The 16723-nt window shown below is 42.9% G+C and overlaps 1 protein-coding gene across 1 annotated transcript; it reads left to right on the top strand.

Moving 5' to 3' along the window:
* Positions 1–688: 688 nt before the first annotated feature.
* On the top strand, positions 689–16410 carry LOC307263942 (biotinidase-like). Its single transcript, XM_080045245.1, has 6 exons — positions 689–981; positions 13300–13449; positions 14569–14720; positions 14831–15008; positions 15114–15725; positions 16006–16410. Exons 1-6 carry the CDS (start codon positions 772–774, stop codon positions 16276–16278), a joined length of 1575 nt encoding a protein of 524 aa, XP_079901371.1. The 5' UTR covers positions 689–771; the 3' UTR covers positions 16279–16410.
* The last annotated feature ends 313 nt before the right edge of the window (positions 16411–16723 follow it).

Below are 16723 nucleotides of genomic sequence, written 5' to 3'. Positions count from 1 at the left end.
TACCTAACACATAGGTAGCACAAAAAAAAAAACCCTATGTGTTACCTACTACATAGTTTTTTTTTTTGCGCTACCTATGTGTTAGGTAGCACAAAAAAAAACCCCTATGTGCTACCTAACACATAGGGTTTTTTTTTTTGTGCTACCTAACACATAGGTAGCGCAAAAAAAAAAAAACTATGTAGTAGGTAACACATAGGGTTTTTTTTTGTGCTACCTAACACATAGGTAGCACAAAAAAAAAACCCCTATGTGCTACCTAACACATAGGGTTTTTTTTTTGTGCTACCTAACACATAGGTAGCGCAAAAAAAAAAAACTATGTAGTAGGTAACACATAGGGTTTTTTTTTTGTGCTACCTAACACATAGGTAGCACAAAAAAAAAACCCTATGTGCTACCTACTACATAGGGTTTTTTTTTGTGCTACCTAACACATAGGTAGCACAAAAAAAAAACTATGTAGTAGGTATGTAGTAGCTACTACAATTTTGTGTACCTTATTGTAAAGTGTTACCGTCTTATTTTATCAGAAATGATGATCAATATAGCCTAATATATATGGGGATTCCCGCTACCGTCCTCCCATGCCCCCCTGCCAAGACCTCTTGCCCCCCCTTCGCCACCCCATGTAAAATGTTCCAGATCCTCCCCTGCCACCAGCTGACTCAAACTGTTTACACCTCTAACCCTAACCCATATAATACTGCCCTACTGGGATAACTCCATCCAGTCTTCTTTTCACCTCGGTCATCTAAAGGAGGAACAACCATGTTTTCGCTCGCTGTTGTCTTTGTCATCTTAACGGCCTTCGCTCAGTCGGAGCCCGTCGTGGACTCATCGTATGTCGCTGCTGTGTACGAGCACAACGTGATTCCGAACCCGGAGCCTCTCGTGCGCCTGTCCCGCCACGCCGCCCTGCAACACATGCAGAAAAACCTGGACATCTATGAGGAGCAGGCTGCACGCGCTGCTCAGCAGGTAGGGTCAGCTTATTATAAATGTGACCAATGTTTGTGTTTTCAGTCAAATAAACAATGTTGATCATTGCTCACTCCACAATTAAAACATATGAATACAGTATGGTTTATCCAGTAAGCCTATAGCCTATCCATACCGTTCTAAATTAGGCCTATAGACTTTATCTGAAAATAAGGTTCTCATTATATCAGGTGCAGTGAAGATTGCAAATTTGACCAATGCCCTACCACACACTAAAGGACTCTTGTACTTTGAAAAGACTAAAGACTGACATCCTCTCACATCTAAAGACGATCAACTGCAGCTGCAGCTCACACCTGAAAGAAATGTGTCATTATAGTTCTCTGAGTTTTTAGTCACAGACGGAGATTTTTAAAAGACCGGGGGTCTCATATTGCAAGATTACAACTAGATTTATTTTGAGATTAATATTATTTCCAATGCTGCTACCGGGGATTAAAAGTGATTTCAGTCAAATGAAAAGCTGTTTTTTTTGCTGGTACAATGGACTGGGTGGAATCTAATTTTAAGTAGGCTAAATATAAACAACTACCTGTATGCCTTTATCACGTAGGCCTATGTCATGCCTGATCACGTTTAAAACTGCAAACGTGATTTTGATTATTTAATTTAAAAAAGTTAATTCAATATTCGGAGCGGGGGACATCCTGTTTTTTTTTGTCCGGGTTTATTTGATGATCTCGTCCCCCAATAACCCTAACCATAAATGTGACGGTAAAGTGTTAAGGCCAGGACACACCAGTCCGACATGTTCCGAATACGCAAAAAATGGAGTCGGCCGTTTCAGGAAACTCCAGTGTTCCCGTCGCTGCCAAAGAACACACCGAGACGACTGTTTATTTTCCGTTCGCTCGCGGGACGTAATGTCTCCACAACAGCAGGCGGCGCTAATCTGTATTGTGGCCCGAAAAAATACGAAAGCCGGAAATGATTGGACATCTCTCTAGAGCATAAACATAGATAGAAATACGTATTTATATTTATGGACCATAAGAGCACAATTTTTAGCAGAGAGTGTCGAGCATGGTGTCGAGCAGTCAACAAGGGTTGATGCATGTGAGTACTCTCAAAACGAAACGAACAAACACATTAAAACGATGGCTAGCTGTTGTTAGCTATTTGTGCTACCCGCCTCACTTCCGGGCTTCACTGATTCGCTAGTCCTCCACCAATAAAATTGCTCCAAATGAAAGACGGTCGGCCGCCGATTGAACATGTTCAATCGGCGGCCGACAGGCTCAAAACAAGCCCAACGACCTCTACGTCGGCCGACGTCACGGCACACACCAAACAGATTCGTCTTTTTTTTTGACGACGGCGATTATCGGGCTGGTGTGTCCTGGCCTTTAAGGTTGCGCAGTTGTCGGCCCGTTTCTTCATCCGAGTCTGTCAGGTGAAAGTAGCGGAAAAAGTGACTCACAGGCAGACACAGGTTGCGACAAAAGCCTGTTAGGGTGAGTATTGTCAAAATGGGACACTGTCAAAATGGGACAGTTAAACTTTGCCATGAAATAAATGTTCAAGAAATACACAAAATAACCCAATAAAAGTACCTATGTATTCTTCTTCTTCTTCTTCTTATATAATTCCAGCATTTTAGACGCTGTTTAGCGTATTACTGCCCTCCACAGGTCAGACGTTGTCCTACATTTTTACATACAGCCCTGTGTTGTGCAGGAACTGCAGAATAGCTTTTGACTTCAGTTGATGGTTCTCACTGTGTCCAAATAAAGAAAAAATTGAAAAAACCTCAACTCCAAGTCCTAACAGTCTATCAAATAATAAATGTCTTTCTGCTCGATATTTTCTGCACTCAAGAAACACATGCTTTACTGTTTCAGGTGTCCCACACTCACACAACCCAGACACATGTTTTCCAACAATAAACAAAAAGTGATTTAACCCACAGTGCCCCAGCCTTAATCTACACCATTTAACTGAATCCCTTCTGGAATGAAAAGTGCAGATACCTCTTTTTTTAACTTGGGATTGTAAAGAGAAATAGTGTCTTCCCCTGCTTTCTTTTCCCCACCCTCTCTGCCATTCCTTCACTAAACCCTCTTTAATTATTTATCTCAGCTCCACTCTCCCCCGTGATATATGAACGTCTACTTCTCTACCCAAACTCTGTTTTGCGATCTGATCCACCTGCTCATTCCCCTCGACCCCAGCATGTCCAGGAACTCTAATAATGTCAGGTCTAGCCTTAGATTTCCCCCCTCTTAAGGCTTCCAGAGCAGCTGCAGAGTCAGAACAGATGATAGCCTCTCTAGGTCTGGTTTCCTCAACCCACCATAAAGCCCATAAGATTGCCATTAACTCTGACGTGAAAACCGAGCTCCCATTAGAGATGCGCCAACCAAACTTCACCCCAAGCTGCTCCACACACATTCCAAACCCAGCTTTCCCAGTAACTGGATCTTTTGATCCATCTGTAAAAATAATCAACATTTTGTCACTAGTTGACTTTAAATATTCTGTTATTTTTGGAGTTGCCAGCTTCTTATCTTTTTCCTGTAGAGAACCAAGTTCAACACTGAGCTCGGGCAGCAGCCAATATGGCATAGGTAGACAGCTTGTATGTTCCGCTACACTTCCCTGATCCATACCCAGCCTCCTAGCCCACTGATTTATTTTAGCAAAGAATGTTTTATACTTATTATCCCCATCAGACTCTTGTAACAGACGCCTTGCTGAAAAAGTTTGATGACACCCACTTAGTTTCACCCAGTACTGTAACCCTAACTTAATACGCCTTAACCATAAAGGCATTTCTCCCATTTCAATAAGCAGGGCAGGGACTGGGGAAGTTCTGAAGGCCCCACAGCAAAGCCTCAAAGCCCTGGCCTGCAGCACATCTAACCTTGACAGAGCTGATTTAGACGCAGACCCATACACAAAACACCCATAGTCAAGAGAAGATCTGATCATGGCCTGGAAAATCAAAAGCATTGATTCCCTGTCAGCGCCCCACTCACACCCAGCTAGACTTCTGATAACATTCACCACTTTTCCGCACTTCTACACAATTTTATTGATGTGCACAGCCCAAGTCATCCGCTCTTCAAACCAAATGCCCAAAAATGTGAAAACCTTTACCTTCTCCAGTGAAGACCCATACATTTGCAACCCAATATTAGGCAACTTCCTTTTAAAGCCAAATACCATATACTTACGCGCCCCACACACATCCTGCGTCTACCTCTGGAGCGCGTCGCGTTACCTTACTGCTGCCTCTCTCGGACTTTTCTCGGACACACATGCAACGTCTCAGCAGCTGCTGCTGCAGCGCTGCTTCTAAAAGCCCTATCTTTCTACATAGAGTTTTCATAGATAATTCCCATTAAAAATGAAGTTCTTTCATGTCATCTATGATGCATATGATTTATATTGAGTCTGGACAGTAATCCGTGCGCCCCATTGCCATTTTTTTTCTTTTTTTTGCCATATTTTCGCTTGTTGGAAGTTTTATTTTGAAGGGGACACACCAGGAAATGGTGAAACTACAGCGAAAGCTGCCAGTATGAAGTCAATATGACTCTCAGCAGAGTATTTCAAAAATCACCTTACTGATTTATACGGGAGAGAGAGAGGGGGGTGTGGTCGGGGAAGAAGAAGGCCGTAGACACAGATAGAGCAACGGAAAACTGTTGCGCTCATCATGATCTTTTTTATTTCTTCACTATATTGGATCTCTATATGTGTCATTTATCCAAAAATGAAATGCCAGAACTAATTGAAAATTAGGTTTTAAATCCCTCGGATTTTGATTGCACAATTAAATCGTGAAATAAAGGGATTATTCGCGTATACGACTGAGGGATGTTTTATTTTGAAATAAACACACCGGGTAAACGTGTAACTAGAGTGAATGCTGCTGGTATGACTGTCAGCAGAGTATTTCTCTATCAGTTAAAGCACAGAGACGCGAGAGAGACGCGCTGCTCTCAGAAAAAAAATAGGCGAGCCTCCTGAGGTGAAGGGGAGCGTCGCTGCAGACGTGCCTCCGACGCGCCTCAGCAGTGCGTCTGAGGTTGGATGTGTGCTCGCTCTACGTTGATTTCACAGTCTGTGACCAAAAGTCAGACGCAGACGCGAGGTAGACGCGCAGTAGAGGTAGGATGTGTGTGGGGCGCGTCAGACTTAGAGGCAGAAATTTTGAAGCCCCACGTGTTCCCCCATTCCTCTACTGACACTAACGCTCTCTGAGCCTGCTTTAAAATGAACTCAACATTGCGCCCTCTTTTCCAGATAGCCCCATCATCAGCAAACAAGGACAACCCAAACCCTCCCTCAATTTTACAGAAAATGTCATTAATCATTATGTTAAATAAAACCGGACTAATAACGCTTCCCTGTGGAGTACCATTCTCTATTTCTACACTCTTTGAGCTAACGCCACCCACCATGACTTGAATAGTTCTGTTCATTAAAAAGTCCCTAATCCAATTAAACATCCGCCCCCTCGCTCCTAAGTCAAACATTTTAATCATTAAACCCTCCTTCCACAAAGAGTCATATGCCTTCTCAATATCTAAAAATACACAAACTACACTTTCCCTATTGCTAAATGCCCTTTTAATATCCTGGTCTAAAACTGCAACCGACTCCATTGTGGACCTCCCATTACGGAAACCATTTTGATAGTTCACAATGAGTCCTTTGGTCTCTAAAAATACACTAATCTATTAGTGACAATTCTTTCCATAATTTTACATAGCACTGCTGTAAGTGCTATAGGACGGTATGAACTAGGGTCAGATGCCTCCTTGCCTGGCTTCAAGATAGGGACCACAACCGCATGTTTCCACTCCTTTGGCAAACGGCCCCCTGCCCACACAGTGTTAAACAAAGCCAAAATATCCTCGAGGACAACGTCATCCAGATGTTTAAATAACTCATACGACAGCCTATCCCTCCCTGGGGTAGTGTTCGCCCCCGACATAATTGCTTCCCTCAACTCTTTAATGGTGAAAAACAGATTTATTGGATTTACATTATCTAAGCTCTCTATCAATTTCCCCTGATTAGCAGCCATCAATTCTGTCCTTTTCTCACACCTTTCAACTCCCAGGCTCCCTGAGCTGTGCACCTTTTGAAAACTTTCCACAAACATGTCAGCTTTATCTTTACTGTAGATTGCAACAGCCTCACCTTGCTGTAGCACAGGTATGGACCTACTTTTGTACACCCCTGACATTTTACGTACCGCTGACCATAGCTGTTTTACTGGGGTTTCAGGCCCTATACCACAGAAATTCCTCCAACTACATCTTAATCTTCTGTATGCCACATTCCTGTTTCTGACAGCTTCATCACATTCTTTATTCCACCATGGAACCAGCACACGGGGCCTAGGTGCTTGCTTTAAAGGAATGGAGCAACGGGCAGCCTCATGTAATGTCAAGCTAATGGCAGCATTCCAGTCATCTACAGAACCCTCACTGTCACCCTCTTCAATTAAGCTGCGAGCACGCTCCTGGAATTTCCCCCAATTGGCTTTACAGAAATTATATTTAGGAATCCTCACCTCCACTTCTCTCCTCAAATCCCTCCCAAACCTACAAGTAATTGGGTAATGATCACTACCCAGAGTGTTTCCTTCCATCAATCAATCAATCAATCAATTACATCCCATTCACCGACTCTTGCTAAACTTGAAGAGGCAACTGATAAATCTATGTGACTACATTTATTTCTCATAACATCATACCTAGTTGGCCTTGCATCATTTAGTACTACCAAACCATACTTATCCAAAAAATCTTCTACTACCACACCATTACTATCTCTATGATAACTTCCCCATAATGGGTTATGTGCATTAAAATCTCCAACCCATATAACAGGACACCTTATCTTATCTATTATTTCGTCAAAGTCTGACACTAACAAAGGTTTACAGGGGTTATAATAATTTAACACAGTTATAGGATTGTGATGACTCCAAACTTCCACAGCCAAGCATTCACTACAAGAAGAAACCTCAAGTTTTCTATATTGCACTCCACTCCTAACAAAAGTTGCACAACCCCCACCTGATCTATCAGGCCTATCTAATCTCAAGCAATCATATCCTGGGATGACAAAATCCAGACAGGGTTTTAGCCATGTTTCTTGCACACATATTAACTCTGGTGGCTCTTTAAGTTCACCCACCCATTTCTTTAACTCCTGGCCATTCGCGATCAAACTCCGGGCATTCCACTGAAAAATACACAACATTAAAACGTTAAGGAACCACAAAGCCATCGCTTATATCTTCCATACTGCTGGCCCTCGACAACTGTGACGTGTTAATGTCCCGATTCTCCGTCATGTATTGGTGTAATCTTTCTGGCATCTGCTTTGTACCAAGAAACCTTTCAGCTGCCCCCACCACTAGCTTGATGATGTCTGACCTGTTGGCTGCCTTTTGAGCTCCCACTAACACATCAGCAATTAAAATATTATTAAATTAAATTAAATATCAGCATGCCAGAGAGAGATTCCGGCAACAGTTTTGACACATTTCGCTGGCTCCCAGTCACTACTTCCCTAGCACCGGAAACTGTGCGTTCTCTCGCCACTTTTTGCACTGCCTCTGCATATGACAGCTGATCCTTTTCCCTCACAGCCTGCACCCGCCTAGCCTGAACTGAATGCACACACCCCCTGAATGCTGCTGCATGATTCCCACCACAATTAGTACACTTCGGATTATCTGTCTCACAATTTTGGATAGCATGATCCCCACCACATTTTGCGCACCTTCTTTTCCCTCGACAAGACCCGGCCACATGCCCAAAACGCTGACAATTATAGCAGCGTAGCGGCGGCCTAATATACTCTCTTACCTGGTAAGCCATACTACCTAAAAACACTCTTTGTGGCAGCTCCCTATCCGTGAATGTTAGCAGAACCGGTGGATCCCCATCGGCTCCCTCCCTGCGCCTAAACCTCACCACCTCCGTTACCTGACCACCCTTAACATTCTCCAGGATGTCCCTCTCCGACAAGCCAGAAAACACCCCATACACAACTCCCCTGAGCCCTTGTTGACTTACTTTCGGAACCACAACCTCCACCTTAACCACCAACTTCCCCACCGTCCGAGCATCATTGTATTGTTTCTCATCTCTACAGCAGACCCTAAGAACTCCATTGTACAATAACTTGGCTTGGAAGTTCTTGCCTATCTGACTCTCTAAAGTGGTTGTTATTTTTAATGGACTGATTGATTTAAATCCCAGATCTCCCTGCTCAGCCCCTTTTACTTTATACAACACAACAAACTCTTCACTTGCCCCAGCTCTCCTCACTTTACTTCCCTCATCTCCTGACATTTCAGGCCTTTCACTTGAAGCCCTTCTCTTACCTACTCCCTTTTCCCGACCCACTGTGTGCCAACTACCACCCTGAACCCCCCCGCTCACAGAATCCATGGGCTTCAAAACCCCTTAATTTTTTTTATTTTTTCCCCCCCTCTATACTAGCCCTATTCTTAATACCTAGGGGGCAAAACCCCTTTTTTTTTAAAACAGACATGGAGCGTTGTAAAAGGTTGTTCACCAGAAATGATATCCAGGACCTTCCACGATCACAACCTGGGTGGACAACCTTGTCAACAAGCTGCTGGAAAGCTACAGCGGGCCGACATAGAGCAAATCAGAACCACTGTTTAAGCGAATAGGGGTGGGCTAATAGGGAATTTTTTAAACTTATATATATCATTATGAAACTTTGCAAGTTGATTACTGACATTAAAACAACAACTTTTTGTATTACAGTATTTTCCAAAAGGTTTGAATAAATATGAAAAATCATCAATATATTACTAATGATGCGTAAATTTGCATATCTGCAAAGCCCCAAAATCTAGATGTTGGACAAAAACAAAGTCAATTTATTTTTAAATTTTGAAAACAAAACAAGTGTCCAACTGCCTGAAGCCTTTCCTAATCACAGTTCAAATTTGATCAATAACCCATAGAAAATTAATTTTTTACGCTGTTTTTTCCAAGGGAATGTCTAGCCGTTTCCTAAAATACCAGCTGGAGACTCCAAAAGGACACTTTTGGTCCATGGCACATGAAATGTAACTGTGTAAAAAATGTATTTTCTATGGGTTATTGATCAAATTTGAACTGTGATTAGGAAAGGCTTCAGGCAGTTGGACACTTGTTTTGTTTTCAAAATTTTAAAACAAATTGACTTGGTTTTCTTCCAACATCTAGATTTTGGGGCTTTGCAGATATGCAAATTTTCGCATCATTAGTAAGATATTGATGATTTTTCATATTTATTTAAACATTTTGGAAAATACTGTAATACAAAATGTTTTTGTTTTAATGTCAGTAATCAACTGGCAAAGTCTCATAATGATATCTATAAGTTTAAAAAATTCCCCATTAGCCCATCCCCATTCACCCCCATTCACTTAAACAGTGGTTCTGATTTGCTATGTCGGCCCACTGTAGCTTACCAGCAGCTTGTTGACAAGGTTGTCCACCCAGGTTGTGATCGTGGAAGGTCCTCCTAGATGTCATTTTTGGTGAACAACCTTTTACAACGCTCCATGTCCATAAAATCACTTTGCCCCCTGGCCTGGGTATAATGAAAGAAACAAAAAGTAGAAAAAAGAAAAAGGTGAGAAAACAAAACAAAAGACACGCATGGAACTCAGCAGTCGCTACACCGAAAATCAACCAGTTAGCTCGCCCAGCTCAAACTCTACCTATGTATTAGCTTAGGGTGTCTGTGATAAATTAAAAAAGGTCACTTGGGTATGACTTAATATGGGGGCGTGGCCTCGCGCACAGTGACAGTTGGTCCAAGAATCACAATGGTAAGTGACATGACATAGCATTCTGACCTAAAACGTGTTAAGCTTTTATAAATCTAAAAACAAATACTAAATATTTCATTCTTATATAGCCTATTTTGTAATGGTGAATGATTGTGCATGAAATTACAATTAATTAATTTCTAAAACCTTAGGCAATTTTGTAAAATGCTTGTTTTGATACTGTCCCAAATTGCCAGTTGCTTACAAAATGGGACACTATATTATTGTCAAAATGGGACACTGCTTTTTGTCATTTTAAGAGAGGAAAACTCTTATTGGTGATCATAAAACAGTTTCTATATTAAAATTTAAAAAAAATCTAAACTGGATCAAATATAGGAAGGAAAGCTGTGTGAAGAAAAAATCTAATTTTCGAAAAGTGTCCCAATTTAACAATAGGCTACTAAAGGCTGTTACATAGGCCTACTCCGCGAGAAGAAAGAACAAAGTTCTCGGTGACAGAGCTGCGAGAAGAAAATTACGTCATTTTCTTCTAGCAGCCCTTGTTCAGCTGTTCTCGCAGCTTGTTCTCGACACATCACCCGGGCCGAACTTTCTTCTCGCAGCTTGTCCGAGAACAATTGTGTGATTGGTCAGTCTGAAGTCAATGAGGAAAGCGAAGTGCCCGTTTTAAAGAAATAAGGAAAATCAGCTGGCGCTACTGAGTCAGTTACTATGGTAACAACACGTGACGTGTGCCGTGGTGAGGAGTTCGGCACTTGAGTTCTCGTGAAGTATGTAATGTCAGACCAGGGGCCTATTTCAGGTAGCTGGTTTTGAGGCAACCCAGAGTTTGTTCGCTCTGAGTTAGTGGAAACTCTGGGTTTTCCGTTTCAGGTAGCAGGTTCAGCGCAACCGAGAGTCAGTTACTGCGGCAACATACGCCGTGGGTCTAACCTGCTGGATAGGTGGTTAGACCTACCCGAGTTTGTTTTCACTTTACGCTGCAGCTCCGACTGAAGAAAGAGTGTCACTGTCACACGCGTCCCTGTACAGTTTGAAGCAAAATCACTCTATAGAAATCTCCATCGGGATGTTTTTATCATTTCCTGATGATTTTACGTTTGACCGATCATTTATCTGATCAGTAGCCTTGTGTAAGGTGGCCGTTCATATGCGGCCAGCTTACACATCGTGAACATGCTTTACATTCAGATTAATAAACCTATTGTATTGTATGTATCTCGTTATTTATTTTTATCATTATCAGTAGTTTTTTAACATCTGTGCCACTGAACATATAGGCTATTTATGTCAGGTTGAAATGTAATTCTGCGGCTGCACGCGATCGTTACTGTTCACTAGTGTCATCCCAAAGTCACAGAGCCTCGTTAAATAGCCCAATATGAATATAGAAATAATATAATAATTTAAACTGTGATCACTAGAGGACAAGGGATCTGGTAATAAAACAATCAGGATCTACAATGGAAACTGTCACCTTATGTGTCAAACGTTAATATCTTTCACTCCCCATTTAAAAGAAGCGACAGTCTGTTTACTGCACAGTAGGCCTATTATAGCTTGCCTACATAATAGGCTACAGCGAATATAAAACACTGTCAGCAATGCTGTGCAGCGGCAGCTTAATAATTTTGTTGCTGCTGATATGCGTAACTTAATTCTTAAAATAGACTTGCTTCTCATACGGAAGCAATGATGCTCTTGACAAAAAAACTTTTGCACCGTTTTTTTCTGAATTGCCGAAGTGATTAGGTCAGAGTTATGAGACAATATCCCCGTTCATTCTTCTCCATAAGCTCATTCGTTAATATTTCTTACTCTAGTGGGAGGAGCGGAGAAGTTTTCTTTTTTTTTCTTTTTTGAGAAGTGGAGAAGTGGGAGGATCAAGCATTTGTTTCTTCTGTTTCCATGGTGAATCATGTTATCAGCGATCCATTGACGATGGCTTTTATGCACACGCTCCACCCAGAGTGAACACGCTCAGAGTTGATTAACCCAACGCTGATCCACTGTTCTGAAACCGAAAACCCAGAGTTGCTCGTCAACCCTGCGCTCTGAGTTGACCAACTCAGAGCGCAGGATTAAACCCAGAGTATGTAAAACCAGCTACCTGAAATAGGCCCCAGATAGAACTTCTCGCAGCTCTGTCACGAGAACTTTGTTCTTCTCGCGGAGTATGTAACAGCCTTAATGCCGCTCCTTCTGCGTAGAGTTTGGTTCTGGAGAGTGCGCACCCATTGGTTGTTGACAGTGTTCACGTCATTTAACTTCCCTATTTTCATGAGCCAACCCTCACGATAATATCAAACCTGTTTGATATTGTCAGAACGTCAAGACGGGAAGAAGACTGACTGAAATTGGGTCGGATGACCACCTAACACCAAACGACTTAAGGCCCGGACACACCGGCCCGATAATCGCCGGTAGGGGGCGGGGACACGAATCTGTTTGGTGTGTGCCGTGAAATCGTTCGTCGTAGATGTCGTCGGGCTTCTTTTGAGCCACAGTCTTTCAGTTGGAGCAATTTGATTAGTGGAAGGCTAGCGAATCAGTGAAGCCCGGAAGTGAGGCGGGTAGCACAAACAACTATAACTACAGTTAGCCATTGTTTTAATGTGTTTGTTTGTTTTGTTCAGCGAGTAGGCTACTCACATGCATCAACCCTTGTTGACTGCTCGACACCATGCTCCACACTCTCTGCTAAAAATGGTGCTCTTTATGGTCCATAAATATAAATACGTATTTCTATCTATGTTTATGCTCTTGAGAGCCGTCCCATCATTTCCGGCTAATTTATTTTTTCGGGCCACAATACAGATTAGCGCCGCCTGCTGTTGTGGAGACATTACGTCCCGCGCAAGCGCAGAGCGTACGGAAAGTCAGCAGTCGGCTTGGTGTGTTCTTTGCACTTTTTCGGCCGCGACGGGAAGACTGGAGGTGTCTGAATCGGCCGCCTCCATTTTCGGGTAGTCGGACTGGTGTGTCCTGGCCTATAGATTACAGGCGCATGCCACAACTCCAGCAAGACTCTCGTGATATCAGTCTGACATTGTAAATTTGACTGTCAAATCGCGTGAGAAGTCGTGTGGTGTGAGGTCGGCATAAAATTAGAGTAAATCATTGCCTAATTGTTAATGTTTTAACTCAAATCTTTCACACTATTATTGCTCTTTGTACCCTTTAAGTAAATGTTATCGCTGTTGCCACTGGCTAAACATTGCAAAACATGCAGCTTGGATCATAACAAGACAAAAGTAGACTAAATGTTGCAATAATTTTGATGTTTGATCAGTGGTAGCCTAAAACTAAAAAGCACAGTCAGCATAATGATACATAAAAAGGCCATTCTTATTAAGTTATGGCAGGGTTATTAATGCCAACAAGTCAGTGTCTCCAAGTCATCATAAGTGGTTATATTTCAATGAATATTCTCCTACATTTAATTTCAGAGTTTGTGTGTGACTTCAGTGCAGTAATGAAGCTTGTCTCCTTATTGCTTTGGTCAGGGTGTCCAGATCCTGGTGTTTCCAGAAGATGGTATTCAGGGTTACGACTTCAGCCGGTGCTCCATCTTTGGCTACCTAGAAACCATTCCTGACCCCCAGCAGGAGAGATGGAACCCCTGCACGGAGCCGGCCAAACACAACAACACTGAGGTGAACTGTCATACTTTAAAGGTGTACTATGTAACTTTGGGTGTGTCGGAGAAATGAAAATTTTTCTATTGTATATTATCATAACTGAATAAACAAACTTTCCTCACAGGAAAATCAGATCCCTGGAACACTGTTTGAAGTCAGAAAGCTATCTTAAAAGTTACCGTTTCACTGCCGATGTTTACAGCAGCAGGGCGTTTGATTCCAGGTGCCTAAAATATAAATTTATTTTGATTCATGATGACAGAATTATTCAATACTAAAGGTAAGAACACACTGTACTCTGACGCGCGGCGAGATTACATACAAAGTCAACGTACAAGCGAATCGGCGTCAAGCGGCGGGCATTGGGCATTGAGCATTTCAAGCGGCGCGTAGTCACCCGGCATTTGCTGCACGGCGAAGGCAGAAGTTAAAAATATTGAACTTTTCACTGTCACCGTGCCGCGAAATCCAATCAGCATTGAGCTCCTCCCGACGTCACTCACTTCGGGATGACGGACAGAGGAAAATAAAATGAAAGAAAAAATAATTATAATAATAATCCTTTACAAGGACCGTAACAAAAAGGAGCAGGCGTGGCTCAGGGTGAGCGAGGAGGTCAAGCTCCCTGGTAAGTTCTGTGAATATTTGTCTGTTGCCTGTGTACAGCTGCGTACAGCTATCGGTTTTGCTTTATATGAGCCAAGTCAGCACCGGTTAGCATTTGGGTAAAGCACCATCAGCACAGCAGACTGTCCCGCTCAGCACCGGTTAGCACCAGCATAAAGCCCCAGAGTAGAGCACGCTTTCAGAAGAAGTAACGTTGTTTATCGGCGGGCGTCCGCGAATATGACCCAATATGATCGTGTTTCTTACGGCAACTGCCGGTGGCGAGTGTGTTCGCACCTTAAGAATCACATGTAGGCTAGTAAACATGTGTTTTGTAAACTAACTACTGGGTCTCTAAATGTAAACAAATCCCCCTCCTTTGAATTTGCATAGTGCACCTTTAATGTTGTCATTGATTGGGCATTCTGATAAGAGCAGTCAATGAGACACTATAGGCTGCCAAGGGCCTTCACTGATGCAACCGATCTGTAAATGTAAATAACATTATGGTGGGATTGTGTTTCACAGGTCCTTCAGCGGTTGAGCTGCATGGCCCGTCATCACAGCCTCTATCTGGTAGCCAACATGGGCGACCTGCAGCCCTGCCCCCTGACGACTGATCCTTCCTCCTCATGTCCTCCCGATGGACACTGGCAGTTCAACACCAACGTGGTTTTCAGGTGCGGTGTAGACATTAAAAAATTACAGTAAATGTTGTATGAGCTGAAATCCAGCAAGTTCATCAATACATCATTCCCTATTCTAAATGAATTGTTATCCCGATTTTCAGTTCAGATGGCTTGCTGGTGGCCCGCTACCATAAACAGAACCTGTACTTTGAGGACGCCTTTGACACTCCGCCGCAAACCGAGTTCATAACCTTTGATACGCCTTTCGCCGGGAGGTTTGGTCTCCTGATCTGCTTCGACATCGCGTTCTACAAGCCCGCGGTTGTCCTGGTGGAGAAGGTAGAAAAACAAGACGCACAAACTATACATTTTCATGTGTTTGGTCTTCTCTTTTTTTCTAAATATCTGCCCCCCCCCCCACTACCCCCTTGAACCACTTCTTAGGGTGTGCGTCAGCTGATCTACCCCAACGCCTGGTTGAACCAGCTCCCCTTACTGGACAGCATCCAGTTCCATTGGTCTTTCAGCTTGGGCAACAACGTGACTCTGCTGTCGGCCAACCTACGCAAAGACAGTAGGAACAGGACAGGAAGTGGGATCTACACGCCTTTTACTGCCACCTACCACCATGCCCGGAAAGGAGACCCGGAGGAGGGCAGGCTGTTGGTGGCCAGAGTGCCCGTCTTAGACCCACTGTGGCTGGGCCAGAGTGTGGCCACGGAGGAGGTGGTAGTTAAGGTTGAGTCCACATCATCCACACTTGATAATACAGACTCTGCATTCTGTCACAGTTGTTTTGATTCTCCTCCTTCTGAAAGCACTTCTTCCTCCCCCGACACCTTCACGTCATCCATGACGACGTCATACATGACGAACGACCCGTTGCCATTCGTCCTCTTAAACAAGACGGAGGACAAAGTGAGCGTGTGCCATGGCACCTTTTGCTGTCACGCGCAGTACCGGTTGTTGCCACAAAGCGGCAGCAGCAGAGAGCTCTATGCATTGGGAGCATATTCTGGAAATGACACTGTGGACGGACACCACCTTGCCGTGAAGGTATGTATCTGAAGATATATGGATATTTGAAGGTAACATATTATGCTCAGTTAAGGTTCAAATTGTAATTTGGGTTTATACTAGAAACTGTTTTGGTGTAGTGTACAAAAAACCTTAATAATTCCCCTTATGATGTAAATCTGACTGTTTTTTTTCTCACAAGTTGGGCCGCGGAACCATATCAATGTTGAAGAAACATGAAAAAGTGCATTTTACATAAAAGGTTACCTTAAGAATTATCTTAATACGAACCTTTTAACTTGTAATATTTCTGTTGCAGGTGTGTGCTATAGTCCGCTGTGAAGGGTTGGACACCAGTTCCTGTGGACAGGCAGTGGAAGAAGCTGAGACTAAGATGGATTTTGTGTTGGAGGGGAACTTTGCGACTAAATATATGTACCCATCAGTTTTGGCGAGCCAGCTGATCCTGGAGCTGCCAGAGCGTCTGGAGAGACGGGCAGACGGCACAGTGACCATGAAACACTCAAACATGACGGCTGGGCTGGTCACTGCCTGTCTGTATGGACGAATGTATCACCTTGACAATGAATGAACTGCTTAAGAATAAGATGTGTGTGTCAAGAGAAAATATCAAATTAATTTTTAAAAACTGATTCTGACTAAGACAGACTAGAACAATTCAACTGCTACACATTTGTCTTGTTTGTTGTATACACACTGCAATAAATCAAAAACAAATCTCTTTATTCATTCATTACTTAATCTGTACAAACATTGCACCGAGTAGCATTCATCATGACAGTAGCTTGTTCCAAACTTGTCTCTCTCTCTTCTTCCCACACTCACACAGATGTGCACACACACAAACACACTCTTATACACATACACACTCTTATACACACACACACACAAGTATACACAGTAGTGTCAGCCACGTTCCCCCCGTCTCCAGTACAGACTACAGTACACAGACATTGAGCAGTTACAGCATTGCAAATGAATGGTTCCTTGGGCCCTTCATTTGGGTCTTCAGTCAG

Source organism: Ammodytes marinus, assembly GCF_949987685.1.
Source record: "Ammodytes marinus genome assembly, chromosome: 17".
Classification (NCBI taxonomy): domain Eukaryota; kingdom Metazoa; phylum Chordata; class Actinopteri; order Uranoscopiformes; family Ammodytidae; genus Ammodytes; species Ammodytes marinus.
Note: the sequence above shows the minus strand (reverse complement) of the source record. Positions and strands in the feature narration are given on the sequence as shown.

Coding starts and splice junctions, on each gene's coding strand:
- LOC307263942 (XM_080045245.1), top strand. CDS start 772: ATGTTTTCGCTCGCTGTTGTCTTTGTCATCTTAACGGCCTTCGCTCAG. Junction 982..13,299: donor CTGCACGCGCTGCTCAGCAG/GTAGGGTCAGCT, acceptor TGCTTTGGTCAG/GGTGTCCAGATCCTGGTGTT. Junction 13,450..14,568: donor CCAAACACAACAACACTGAG/GTGAACTGTCAT, acceptor TGTGTTTCACAG/GTCCTTCAGCGGTTGAGCTG.